Here is a 12,246-nt window from a genome sequence, read left to right on the forward strand (position 1 = left end):
ATGTGATGCTGCGGGCCGCGAGGTGCCCTGCTAATATCAGTGATAGGTACGATTTCCTACGCGCAGGGTTTGAAAGACACACTTTGCACTCATCTTCATCATCGCTTATGGTGATAGGGGTCGACATCGTTTTGTCAGTAGAAAAAGACTCTAATCAAATGATCAGGCGTGAATTGGGATCGCATAACTCTGAGATATGAGGTGGCTGAACCAATATCAAAACACTTGACACGGTAGACTTCTTCCCATTCTCATCCCATGTGCTCCATTTGAGCTCAAAAACATCACTTGAATAAGAAAATCGGGTACGAAAATCTTGAATGAACTCACCTTTGTGCGAAGGAGGAATTAAGGATAAGCAGGAAGTGTTCTCAGATGGGTGGTCTTGTAGATAAAAGTCGATCCTCGCGTCGTCTCCCGGCTCCAAGATCGCAACAGTGACAAACAGCAGTCACTAGGCTCGGCAGGTAAGCTTTTGCATGTTAGACGCCATAGAACATCAATTTAATGCCATATAGTGATGTGTGAGGTCAGTGTCACCTTTCTAGACTGGACGAATCAATTCCCCGATATTTAAATCGGTGCTGACATTGTTGCCCTGTTGTAGAGAACATGGGCGTGTCTTCCAATCACGGCACTAGCATACGTTTCCCAGCCACATCAAGACCTCCTCTTGTCAGGTCAGGGATCCACCATCAAGGTTGAATCCGTCACGCGAAAAGATCTCTTAGCACGAGAGCAGGTATTCGACTTCCAGAGCATTCATGGCATCACGGCTCACGATGATGGGGAGAGTCAAAGCAAGATCACGTCCGTTTTTCTTCTGATATGGGGAGGACGCCGCCTGGCTCTCGGCAGGATTGATCTCACATCCACTGGGTTAGAGGAACGATTTGACAGTCCGCCATTAAAAATTGGGCACGAAGTCGAAGCCGCTGACTGGATCCTAGATGCCAGTTTTGCTAATTTTACAACAACCTCGCCATTTATCGCGTACTTGGTCACTGCGCATAACGATGTCTGTGCCTTGACTTTGGATTCTCCGTCTGATCTTAGTGTCAAGGTCTGTCAAGTGGCAAGTGGCCTCAGTTCCATATTATACTCTGCTCACATCAAGCCAACCTCCAGCACTACCATCCTCGTGGCTGCTGGTACAGTCTTTGGTCAAGTCATTGTCTGGTCATGCTACCACCCCTTTGTTGGCATATCTGTGGCTGAGACGGGATGGCAAAGCCATACTTCTAACATATTCCACGGTCATGATGGCTCCATTTTTGGTGTGTCTCTTTCCAACGGTGTGGATGTGTTAGGGGATTGCTACCCTAGAAGATTTCTCGCAAGCTGTAGCGACGACAGAACCATTCGTATCTGGGATGTAGGTAATTGCGATTGTGCCGCTGAATCTAGTCCGGATGCACAAGGCCAGAAGCACAAGGATATACTACAGATAGGGTTGGGAAGCACTGAAAATGCTAGCCTTGCTACTACTTGGGGCCACGCATCAAGAATCTGGGGGTTGGAATTCATCCCTATGAATAATTCATCTTCAGTCAGCAAATTGCGACTCATCTCAAGAGGCGAGGACGCAACATGTCAAGTGTGGGACATATCCCATGAGGCGCATACTGCTCTTGCTGAGAGGGCCGACCTTCGAGGACAGCCATTCCGACTCAGCCACACCAGCACTGATCATTATCATTCTGGAAAGCACATCTGGTCTCATACACACCACTTTAGGGATGTTCGCTCAGCCATCTTCACGGGTGGAGGCGATGGAAGAATCATAGCCCGTATGATCCCCACCCTAGGAGCGAGTTCTCCATATTTCAGCATAACGACTCCATTCTGCAGTCTCTTCGAGACCATCGAGCCCAAAAACGGCGGAAGTAATTCTCACGGGATTCATGATTCAGTCAAGCAATACGTCTTCGCCTCAGACACTGTCATTCTCGCCACAACAAACGGTGACCATGTGATGAGAGGTGTTATAGAAGTAGGTGAGCACAGCTTCGATCAATATCTGAGTATTAGTTGGACATGTCTTTGCAATGCTACAGAATTCGGAACAGTTGACCTGATGACCGGCGACGCGCTGGGGAATGTTGTCTACCTTGGTGGCGCGACCGGTAAGATCTGGATATACCAGCATGGATTGCATTCAATCCAGTTCTTGACTACCACTGATTGGAAAATCTCAAATATCTTTGCGGGTGTATGCACAATTGGTGATGATGGCATTGTTGTTCGGCATCTCTTTGTTTGCTCGACGATCCCAATGTGTGCGAAAGTGTTGCAAATCACCCAATCAAGTGGTGGACTCGTAAGTATAGGAGTTTCTCGAACTGTCGATATCAGCCTACCTCCAACATTTCAGCCAACAGCCTTTCTGGACGGATCAGCTGGCAGCATTCTTGTGCTGGGTTCTCGTTCGGGAGCGTTCGCCGTCTACCATGATGTCTTCCGTGCAAGTGGAACGGGCGAGCAGATTGCTCCGAATGTCTGTATCCGCCATGTTCATGGCTCGGACAGCGTAACTTCTCTACAATACCTTCCGGCCATAACCCCTAGCAAACACAAAAATTCACAATTTGACGTCCTGTCCACGGGCAGAGACGGAGCCTATGCCATTCATAGAGTCACATTAGAGAATACTGGTGAGTGCACCACACATATTAATCTTACCACCCTTCACAGATCTTGTCCGCCATTTGGTCCAAATATCGAAGGAGCCAGTATCATGGCAAGCTCAGGTGGCACGGAGCTATCCCTTCACGGTTTCTCTGGGAAGAATTTTGTGGTTTGGAATGAATCAACAGATAGCGAGATGATGAGCATTCCATGCGGAGGGGCACATCGAAGATGGGCATACCACATGAGCGGAACTAGTGAGCAGCTGAGGACTACAAGTCAAAGCAGGTGCTTCGCGTGGACGAAAGCCGGAGTGTTCAATTTGGTCAAAGCCAGCTCGCCTGCTCATGAGGTTTTTCAACCCGGTGGCCATGGCCGGGAAATCAAGGCGATGGCTTTGTGTAAGAGGCGTCTGAACGAAGGTTGGTCTGGGGCTTCTACCGGGCGCCTGATCGCAACTGGAGCAGAGGATACCGCAATTCGTCTTTGGTCAATTACAAATACTGGGAAGCATGGTCACACTGGGGTTCAAGGCACAGATTCTCGAGACGCCATTTCTTGCACCCAGATCTTGAAGAAGCATACCACTGGCATTCAGCATCTGTCCTTCTGCAAAGACTTTCTGTTTAGCAGTGCCGGTTGTGAAGAGCTCTACATCTGGAAGATCAATTTTGGTGTTAGCCTAGTAGGCATTGGGACCGTCTTTCAAGCTGCACTCCCAAAGCATGCACCAGCTTCGGACCTCAGAATAACCAACTTTGAGGTCGTTTTCGTTTCTGGACGCTATAAAGATGACTCGAGCTGCGGCATTGGCTACTTTCTCATTCATGTAGCATACTCCAACTCCATGATCAGGGTCTTCAAGTACACTAACGACCAGACCTCGTCCCCCGAAAACCGCTTTCAGCTGCTTGGCCAAGGCTTCTACAATACGACCTGTCTCACTAGTATATCTGGACTTATAGGATGCTTACCCTGGTTCTTAGCAGCAAGTACGAATGGGGCAGTCACCATCTGGCCAGATCTTGACCATCGCAGGAAGACCCAGGATAGCCCTTCCCTTCTATCTCGGACAACAGAGCACTTTATTCACCAGAATGCAATCCTTGCGCTTCACACTGTCAGCGTTGCACCGAATCACCACCTATTGCTCACAGGTGGCGATGACAATGCTTTTGGAATAACTCTGATCCGTGAAGGCGCTCTTGGATCGGTGTTGCACAGCAACTCGAATGATGACAACAACACATCACCACTGCCAAGATTTCGCACGCTCCTCATCCCAAAGGCTCACGTTGCAGCCATAACCGCTCTCGAGATCCTTGATTCCAGGAGGCAAGCCGGTCTGCTAGTCCTTACGGTGATCAGCACAGGCAACGACCAGCGGGTCAAGATCTGGCGTATCACTGTGGATGTTGACCAGCTCCCCCGTGCTGACCACAGCACAAGCATGGGCGCAGATCTATTCGGACCAGAAGTTCTTGAGGCAATCGATGTTCAGCTGGTCCGGGAGGTGTGGACAGATGTCGCAGATGCGAGCAGCGTGGTCGTCATACCTGACGCAGACGCCACAGTAGATAGAACGGGAAATTTAGACTTGGCGGAAGTTGAGTACAGCAGATGGAGCAAGCGCCTGTTGATTGCCGGGATTGGTATGGAGATGATCAGGATAGATCTTGTAGACGAAGGTGAGGAAGCTTGAGCGGAATAGGGCAGCAGTTTGACCTGTTAGCGATGGGTTTGGGGCAGCAAAGAGGGAAAATGCCCCTGTCCAGCTAAATAGGAAGCTACCTGGAATGTAGAACCTGCCTTCTTTGCTTTTAGTACCTTTTTTTGACGCAATGGGGATAGCACGCTTCGTGAAGAATATCGGGAAGAGCTCGCATTGACACTTCAATAGAAGTCTACAAGTCTCGAAGCAGCTACTGTTGCCTCTACCACAATCTCATCAACAAATGAACACCACCTATCGCTATCCCCTTGGTATCTTGTTCACTCATTCCACAACCCCCCTCCACCCAACTCTCGGCACAAAACCATCCACGCCCTCATCGCTCAGAATCTCCCTGGCCAACCGTCCCGTAACAACACTCCTCTCCACGTCCCTACCCAGCACGTGGAATCGCTCAAATCCATCTCTTGTGTCATCATCTGCTCTCCACCTCCGCACCCATCGTTTGAGACCGGTGGCTTGGTTCAGTTGAGAGACAAAGCCGGAGTTGTGGCGGTCAAGGGTTAGGAACCAGCGGCGCTGGTGGATAGAGGATATGGTATTGGTTGCGCCGCCCGGGTAGGTATTTGTCAGGCGAGTGGTTTCGAGCTCATCTTCATCTTCATCTTTGTTTTCGTTCACGTTTCCGGAGTGTGCGCCAGTTATGTTGCTTACTTTATTGACTGAATTTGGTTTCGATGGATGATTTGTGTGAAGAAAGGCTGGCTTGGTTGGTCGTTTCTTACTAGTACTTGAATGGTCTGAAGGCGATATATGGCCCGCGGTTGTGTGGTGATCTCTCAAGGGTGGGGAAGCAGTGCGGCGGAAAGAGGTCAGTTGATCTTTCTTCACTACGGCGAAAGGGGCACTGGATGAAGCCGATGCATCGCTTTCACTCTCGGAACTTGACGTTTGTTTTGTTTCTCGACGGGCCGGCCCAGGGCTCAATCTTCTCCTCCGCCGCCACCTCGGAGGGCCAGGTTGTTCACTACGGTAGTCGTCTTTGCTCAGACGGAGACTGACCGTGTAGTTATGCGGCAGGCGTGTTCCGTGGAGCCTGATCCTGATCCTACCTTGTTGAAAGGCGTCATGGAGTTTCTGACTTTCGCTAAGACCGTGTTGAGGGTTGATTGGCTCTGAATCATCGGATTCGTCGCTTGAGGATTTTTGCGCCTGTTCTGACTCTCGATAAGGAAGTATGGAGTATTCCCCAGTGTCCCATATCAACATGCTGCCTGTTGAATGCGATGCTGTCTCAATGAGGTGGTTCTATACAGCGTCAAGTCATCTGAAAGCTCCACGTAATGCAAGAAATAAGAACATGGAACGAGACATGCGTTGCTAAACGCAGGCAACGCTTCTTCAAGGACTCAAGCACCTACCCAAAGATTATGGACTCGCGTCTCAGTGGCGTTGCGACTCAGCCTCCTGCTATTGGGATCACCTGGCAAGCCATACATGATGGCAAAGCTGATCGAACTCGTGCCATTGCATTGTAAGCGGAGATCATAATGAGTTCCAGCAACGGGATGATCATGTTGATGTATCACGAAATGTCGACCTTGAGGGTTTAGATTACGCTGGTAAAGTTCACACCAGGCTCCGTGTGAGATACGAGATGTGCCCGGAAGAACTGTTCTTGAAGCTTCGAGCAATTTTGACGAAAACAGTCCGAAATGATCATCTACTGTTAGCTCTCCGGCTTCAACGGCGGAAAGCCTCGGACTGGGCTTGGACGCTTTCCTTGCGATTGTTGGGGGAGAGACTGGTCGCATCAGAGTTGCAGGCGCTGCATTTTCGATATGCTTTTCTTGTCGCTTGATAGCCTGCACCTCCTCGAGTTCTGGAAAGGCAGATCGCTTCATGTTGCAGCTACTGTAACTAGGGGACGTAAATAGCATACATGCCTGGTCAGATGCCAGCCCGAAGGCCCCCAAGCTGAGAGCCGGAGTATCGCCGAGATCTCGTCATGGAGCTTCTGGGTTGACAAATGCTGATCCAATCTGCCTCTGAGCCAACCGTATCAGGGCGGAGAACCTCTTACTAAAAGCTTATAGGTTTCACTACAAGCTTATGAAAAGATGATGAAGCATTACTGAACGAATTCATACATGAAGGGAGAACCCTCTTCCTTCTTCTCAATCTGTCTACTGATCTCTAGGCGTGCTCCTCCAAGTGGATAAATACCTCCTATACATCCCATGCCCCATTTCTCCCCCCTTCAAATCAGCTCATTCCTCATTCTTACTGTTGCTATCGCAATCTCATACAAATATCTGACAGACCGCACATCTACCGAGTCAGAGCCATCTATGTCCACAGCCAAATCTCTCAAAACCGCTATGACTTCCCTCTCCCACGCAAAGATTGTACCCCGCCATTCCAGCGCAAGAGGCCATGCCGACCATGGCTGGCTCAACACCTATCACACATTTTCATTTGCATCCTACTACGATCCAGAATTTCAATCCTTCGGCGCCCTTCGTGTACTAAATGAAGACCGCGTCGCACCCGGTAGCGGATTCCCTACTCATCCTCATCGTGATGCCGAAATCTTCAGCTATATTCTTTCTGGAGAGCTCACCCACCGAGACTCAATGCTACAAAAGGGGAGCGAAGGCACAAATAAAGACACATTTTATAGAATGAAGCGCGACGACGTGCAGTTCACAACAGGCGGCAAGGGTATCGCGCACAGCGAAGGGAACGAGCACTCGAAAGACTGGGTCCACTTCCTGCAAATATGGGTGACTCCCTGGAAGAGAGGGCTGGAGCCAAGATACCACACCAGCACATTCAATGAGGCAGAGAAGCGCAAGGGCTTTGTGTCTATCATTAGCCCGCTCAAAGGTGGGCCCAATGCCACCGCGGACGAGGAGAAGGCAGCAGAACCTGTGATAGCCGGCACTATACCTATACACGCCGACTTACTGTTCAGTGCCGGCATAATACCCAAGGGCGAGGTGTTCCAGTACAGGATCGGTGGTGCAGATGCAGTCCAGAATAAAATAGATCGAAAGACGTACGTTCATCTCGCAATGACCAAGGGAGGAAAGGCAAAAATCAAACTTGACGGAAGAGAAGGGTCTTTCTTGCAAGAAGGGGATGGCGCGTTTGTCAGCAAAGTAAATGCAGGTGATGCCCTTTCCATCGAATCAGTCGGTGAGGAGGAAGCGGAGGTTTTGGTGCTGGATTCGAATTAGGAAATTTACACCGCCAGAACGTTATGTGTGTATATATCTCATTCTACAGCTTATATGAAAACGTGTTATCGGACGACTCTAAGCCAAGGTAAAATTGCCGTAAAATGAAAGCAACACACTATCTGATCAGCCCAGACGTCGTTTAGTCTTTCAACCTCTCCCCATATATTGAAAGATGGCTCCACATGCCAGAAATCCAGCTCTCCCAAGTACACGCCACCATCATACCCCAACAGTACTATAAAAATCCGCAACACCCTTTCGAAAGCCATGCTCCCATTCCCACCCAAAAGCAGCCTGCTCCTTCATCGAGCCCGTCTCCCTCATTCTCTTCTGGACCCAAACATCCAGGCAACCAATCTTATCCCCGCCATCTCCACCTCCAGGCATGCCACCCTGAGCTCTCGCGCCAAAGAAGAATTGTGCGTCGTTCCAACCCAGATCCCAGCCCTGGCCGAAACGCCAGTGCTCGAACCGCGTCCCAGGTGCTGTTCTGTCCCAGAACTCCGAATGCTCGCGTAGTGCTGTCTGTTGGAGACGCTGGTGCTGCTCACCTGCGGCGCGGATACGGTTTCGGATCTCCTGGGCCGGCAGCATCATGGAAGGGGGTGGAATGATGGCACCTTCGTTGGTTTGTTGTTTGAAGCCCCAGCCTCCGCCATCCATCCAGTCCATCTTGAAGGTCCAGAAGGAAGAGCCGCCGAACTGTTGCCATCTACGGCTCTGTGCCTGGCCGAACTGCCTCGTTAGACCGGGTCGATCGTTGGGAGACACTTTGCTCCAGGTGGGTTCGGACATGACGCAGCTGTATTCTCCGATGAAGACAGTGGCAGCGCCATTGTCGAAGACGTTGCCTTGTTTGCTTTGAAGCTCGTTTAACTCGTTTGGGATGCGATCGAGTATTTGCTGAGGGGATTGTGACTGGTCGCTGGCCGCGAAGGTGTAGTATTTGTGCGTGTCCACGATGACAGGGTTTGAAACGCTCCTGTTCTTCCTTTGTATGTAGTCGAGGGCAGGGGATAGATTCCAGGAGTCGCTGATGTAGACCGGGACAGTCTTGTTGACGTCGTTGATGGCACCAATGACCGAGTCGTACCATTCGTACATTCCTGGGGCTGCCCATGTGGCCTCGTTGCACAGCTGAATGCCCATCACACCTGGCATGCCCGCTGCCACCTCCTGGGTGATGAAGACCAGACAGCGTCGAGCCCTGTCTAGGTTATCTCCATTTCCCCACAGGTCCGCCCTGCCGCTGCTGGTTCCGCTGTGGATCTCACCATTTGCACCACCCGGCACAGCGTGAAGATCCAACAAGACACCAATGCCTCGGTCGTGGCAGCGTCGGACGAGATCTCTGACAGCTGACCACGCGTTAACATATACCTGCCCGGGCTCACCATCAAAAGCAGTTCCCTGGCAAAATGACGGGCCGAGCGTAAACCATCCAATAGGCAAGCGTATCATGTTGCATCGGGCCTGTCCTGTAAGCCATGCAAAATCGTCATCGCTGATTGCAGAAGACCAGTGGTTTTGCCATTTGGCACGAGTAGCGTCAAGGCCAGAGGATGCCAACGAGCTGCCAAGTTGTCAGCAATATTACTTGCAGATGAGAGTGTCTCTGGAGATTGAAAAGAAGCTTACGCCCGCACAGCATCCAGCTCGCTGTCACCTGCTGAGCCTTGGACGTACATGCTGGGGCTCAGCCATTTCTCAAGGACGAAGATGGTCCCTAAATTAGTACCATGATGATAGCGATAATTGAAAACATCAGTGGTCGTAGCTGAGGCCATAATGAAAGGATTGTTTGATCCGTGCTTCAGCAAGCTACAAGAGCACTTTCGGCACGTCAGGAAAAGCAAAGGACCACATTATACGAAATCAAGCTTGTTGATCATCCTCCAACTATCAGACGCGAGGTTGGCCTAAATCCAAGCGCGTGGTCTACCACAACAGTAGAGCCATCTCGTAAATTGCTAATCGATTGCCTTGTGCGTACTGCATCGTATGACCACTGATATCTAATCCATCCATTGTAAAGACATTGATGGCAGTGGGTTTCTGGCAGCGGATTTGAGTATCTGGGCCAAAGTGCTCATGGCGAGTTCTGTACTGAGCCAGAGCTGAGGCTGGAGCGGGGAGAATACTACGTGTCTACTCCGTATAACTACTAACTAACTTAGGGCTGACACATCTAAACCGGGGCCTGGCAGCTCCTTAATCTTTAGTTCACATAGCAGGAGCTGAGACATTCAAAGCTAATAAAACTGTGTCATTTTAGACGACTTTTTTCAAATTTATTGCCATATGACGGTCAAATTATGGTCATCCGATGGCCCTTTGATGATCTTTGCAACGATGAAACATCTGTTGATTTGCTTAGGACCAGTGCAGCATCATTTTCAAAGCCCCTCTCTCCACGTAAGAACGTGACTAAATGACTTGGGCAACAAACGACAAACGAAACAACTTCTAATGAGTTTAATTTGGTCGAGACTTCTTGGTCTTTCCCAGGAACAGTGTCTTCTAAGGGGCTGTGTTGCGTAAGCCGTTAGTCATGTTTGTACCACCACATGCTACCCAATAAAATATGAGGGCCAATTGCCGCTCCCTCATCTCAATAGAGACGTTCCCTTATTCCAGTGATAAAGGCCAACTTGTCACTTTGCGAAACTGGAGAGCCTTAGAAGTGGAAAGCTGGACGATGTACATGAGTTAACCTGGATTTTGATATTCTCCGGAGAAGTGCATGCGGAGAGGAAGCGCACTGTACTGCACAGCCGCGCGGAAGTTGGGCTTTGTCTCTCAGCCACACACTCCGCCTAAACAGACTCTAAGCATAGCAACGCTCTTCTCAGCACGGGGGTAGCCGCATAAAGGATCTTTGCGGCACAGCAATACAACACCCTCATTCTCCTCCTGTTGGTGTAAAATCTTTACCATTTCTTCCTTCACCTACTAATATCTCGTTGTTTGAGGATATTCAACTCTTGACCGTCGCTGTCTTAATTGAACTGCTGTTCCTCAAGGCCAGCCTTACATTGGATCTTCCTGTGTTTGTCTGAAGATACAAAGTTGACACCAACCATGGTCAATGCTGGTCGTATCGCCTGCATATTCACACCATTTGCTCTCTGTCTAGCATCGCTGGTGTGCATAATAATTGTGTTTCTTGGGGGGTGGAACGCACGGAGCACCACTCTTGGGAACTACTACTTTCTGAAGGTCAGCGCATCTGTAGCGGAGTATCGAAGATGTAGCTAACAGAACGTTTGCAGGCCGACTTGACAGGTTTTACCGTCAACAATACTGGTTTAGATCCAGTCCCTGGAATCAACCTAGATAATGATGTCTTGAACCAAGCACTGAATCAAGCAAAAGCTGCGGCCAACATCAATGACTTTTACACAATCTACCTTTGGAATTACTGCTCCTGGGATGGCAGCGACAAGTACTCGTTTTGCTCCAAGAGAGAGGCCTACTTCGCTTTCGATCCTGTGGAGGTCTGGGGTTTGGAGAATACCGGGGTGCAGAATGCTTTCCCGAAAGAATTGCAAGATGGCTTGAAGGCCTACAAAGCTGTAAGCAAGTGGATGTTCATTGCATACATTGTTGCATTGGTTGCTACGTGCATTGAACTTGTGGTGGGCATCTCTGCCATATTCAGCCGCTGGGGCAGCTTTTGCACGGCCTTCTTCTCTACAGTAAGTTGATGTCTGACCTTCCTCCTTCAAGTACAGTACTGACATTTTCCGAAAGCTTTCATCACTTTTCATCCTAGCTGCTTCCATCACAGCCACAGCAATGTTCTCCGTCCTTCTTGGCTCGTTCAACGGAGTCTTTGAAGCCTACGGTATCAAAGCAAGTCTTGGACCAGAGATGATGCGGACAACTTGGCTTGCGGTAGCTTTCAGCTTCGGCGCCGGTTTCTTCTGGCTTCTGAGCGTCTGCTGTTGTAGTGGGAGGTCACCTTATGGCGGCAAGAAAGACACGAAGCGGGTCAAGGTCGAGAAAACCCCATACACGTATGAGCGAGTGGGGTCTCCATATCTTGGGCCACAAGGAGGAGCACCACCATATGGAGGGGCACATGGACAGCAGATACCTATGCATAATCTTGGCCCGAACGCAAAAGGAGGCGCATATGAGCCCTTCAGACCTTCGCATGTGTAAGGGAGCATGTGCTTGCCAGGCTTTACTTCGGAAGTCATACCAAACTCCAGAAAACGACCGCAGAGAGTTTGGGCTGTGGATGGGGTATGATGCAATGATTCTTACGCTTGAACGAAGGACTATAAATATATCGGATGCCTTCTCTCTACATTGTTTGTACACTTCTTAATCATTCTATCAACTTGCTGCCACAGGAAATCACAACAGCGTGGGTGTTGACACCACGTCAGTTGGTGATGACAACATAACTTTGGACACCCCAAAGCCATGATATGTAAGCAGCGTAAAGCTTCTGTTCGGCTTAACTCCCGGGCTTGATAGTCTGAGATGCGGTGAGTCACACTCAATAACGGTTCGGTACATGGGTACCGTTTTCTCCACATTAGTACTCCGTAATCTTCTGATAATACACCAAATGAACGAAGCTTTACAGGGTGTCAAGGCATCGCGGTCGATTGCACCAGAACTAGCTACAGCATATACTAGTATTTAGATGAGAATCCATACTACATCTGTAAGCTGTTGAATTAATTC

The 12,246-nt window shown here is 49.6% G+C and overlaps 5 protein-coding genes across 5 annotated transcripts; 3 read left to right on the forward strand and 2 right to left on the reverse strand.

The window, feature by feature from the left end:
- Positions 1-520: 520 nt before the first annotated feature.
- EPUS_03471 (uncharacterized protein) lies at positions 521-4,330 on the forward strand (the record flags this gene model as incomplete). Its single annotated transcript, XM_007804828.1, has 2 exons — positions 521-529; positions 608-4,330. The coding sequence occupies 2 exons, from the start codon at positions 521-523 to the stop codon at positions 4,328-4,330; spliced, it is 3,732 nt and encodes a 1,243-aa protein (XP_007803019.1).
- Positions 4,331-4,624: 294 nt separating this feature from the next.
- On the reverse strand, positions 4,625-6,204 carry EPUS_03472 (uncharacterized protein; the record flags this gene model as incomplete). The annotated part of the gene is made up of 2 exons (XM_007804829.1): positions 4,625-5,608; positions 5,722-6,204. 2 exons carry the CDS (start codon positions 6,202-6,204, stop codon positions 4,625-4,627), a joined length of 1,467 nt encoding a protein of 488 aa, XP_007803020.1.
- A 336-nt stretch (positions 6,205-6,540) lies between these two features.
- On the forward strand, positions 6,541-7,542 carry EPUS_03473 (uncharacterized protein; the record flags this gene model as incomplete). The annotated part of the gene is made up of 1 exon (XM_007804830.1): positions 6,541-7,542. The coding sequence occupies one exon, from the start codon at positions 6,541-6,543 to the stop codon at positions 7,540-7,542; it is 1,002 nt and encodes a 333-aa protein (XP_007803021.1).
- A 222-nt stretch (positions 7,543-7,764) lies between these two features.
- EPUS_03474 (uncharacterized protein) lies at positions 7,765-9,332 on the reverse strand (the record flags this gene model as incomplete). Its single annotated transcript, XM_007804831.1, has 2 exons — positions 7,765-9,118; positions 9,184-9,332. 2 exons carry the CDS (start codon positions 9,330-9,332, stop codon positions 7,765-7,767), a joined length of 1,503 nt encoding a protein of 500 aa, XP_007803022.1.
- Positions 9,333-10,626: 1,294 nt separating this feature from the next.
- Positions 10,627-11,712, forward strand: EPUS_03475 (uncharacterized protein; the record flags this gene model as incomplete). The annotated part of the gene is made up of 3 exons (XM_007804832.1): positions 10,627-10,764; positions 10,818-11,243; positions 11,299-11,712. The coding sequence occupies 3 exons, from the start codon at positions 10,627-10,629 to the stop codon at positions 11,710-11,712; spliced, it is 978 nt and encodes a 325-aa protein (XP_007803023.1).
- Between the last annotated feature and the right edge of the window lie 534 nt (positions 11,713-12,246).

Source organism: Endocarpon pusillum, assembly GCF_000464535.1.
Source record: "Endocarpon pusillum Z07020 unplaced genomic scaffold scaffold3643, whole genome shotgun sequence".
NCBI lineage: Eukaryota > Fungi > Ascomycota > Eurotiomycetes > Verrucariales > Verrucariaceae > Endocarpon > Endocarpon pusillum.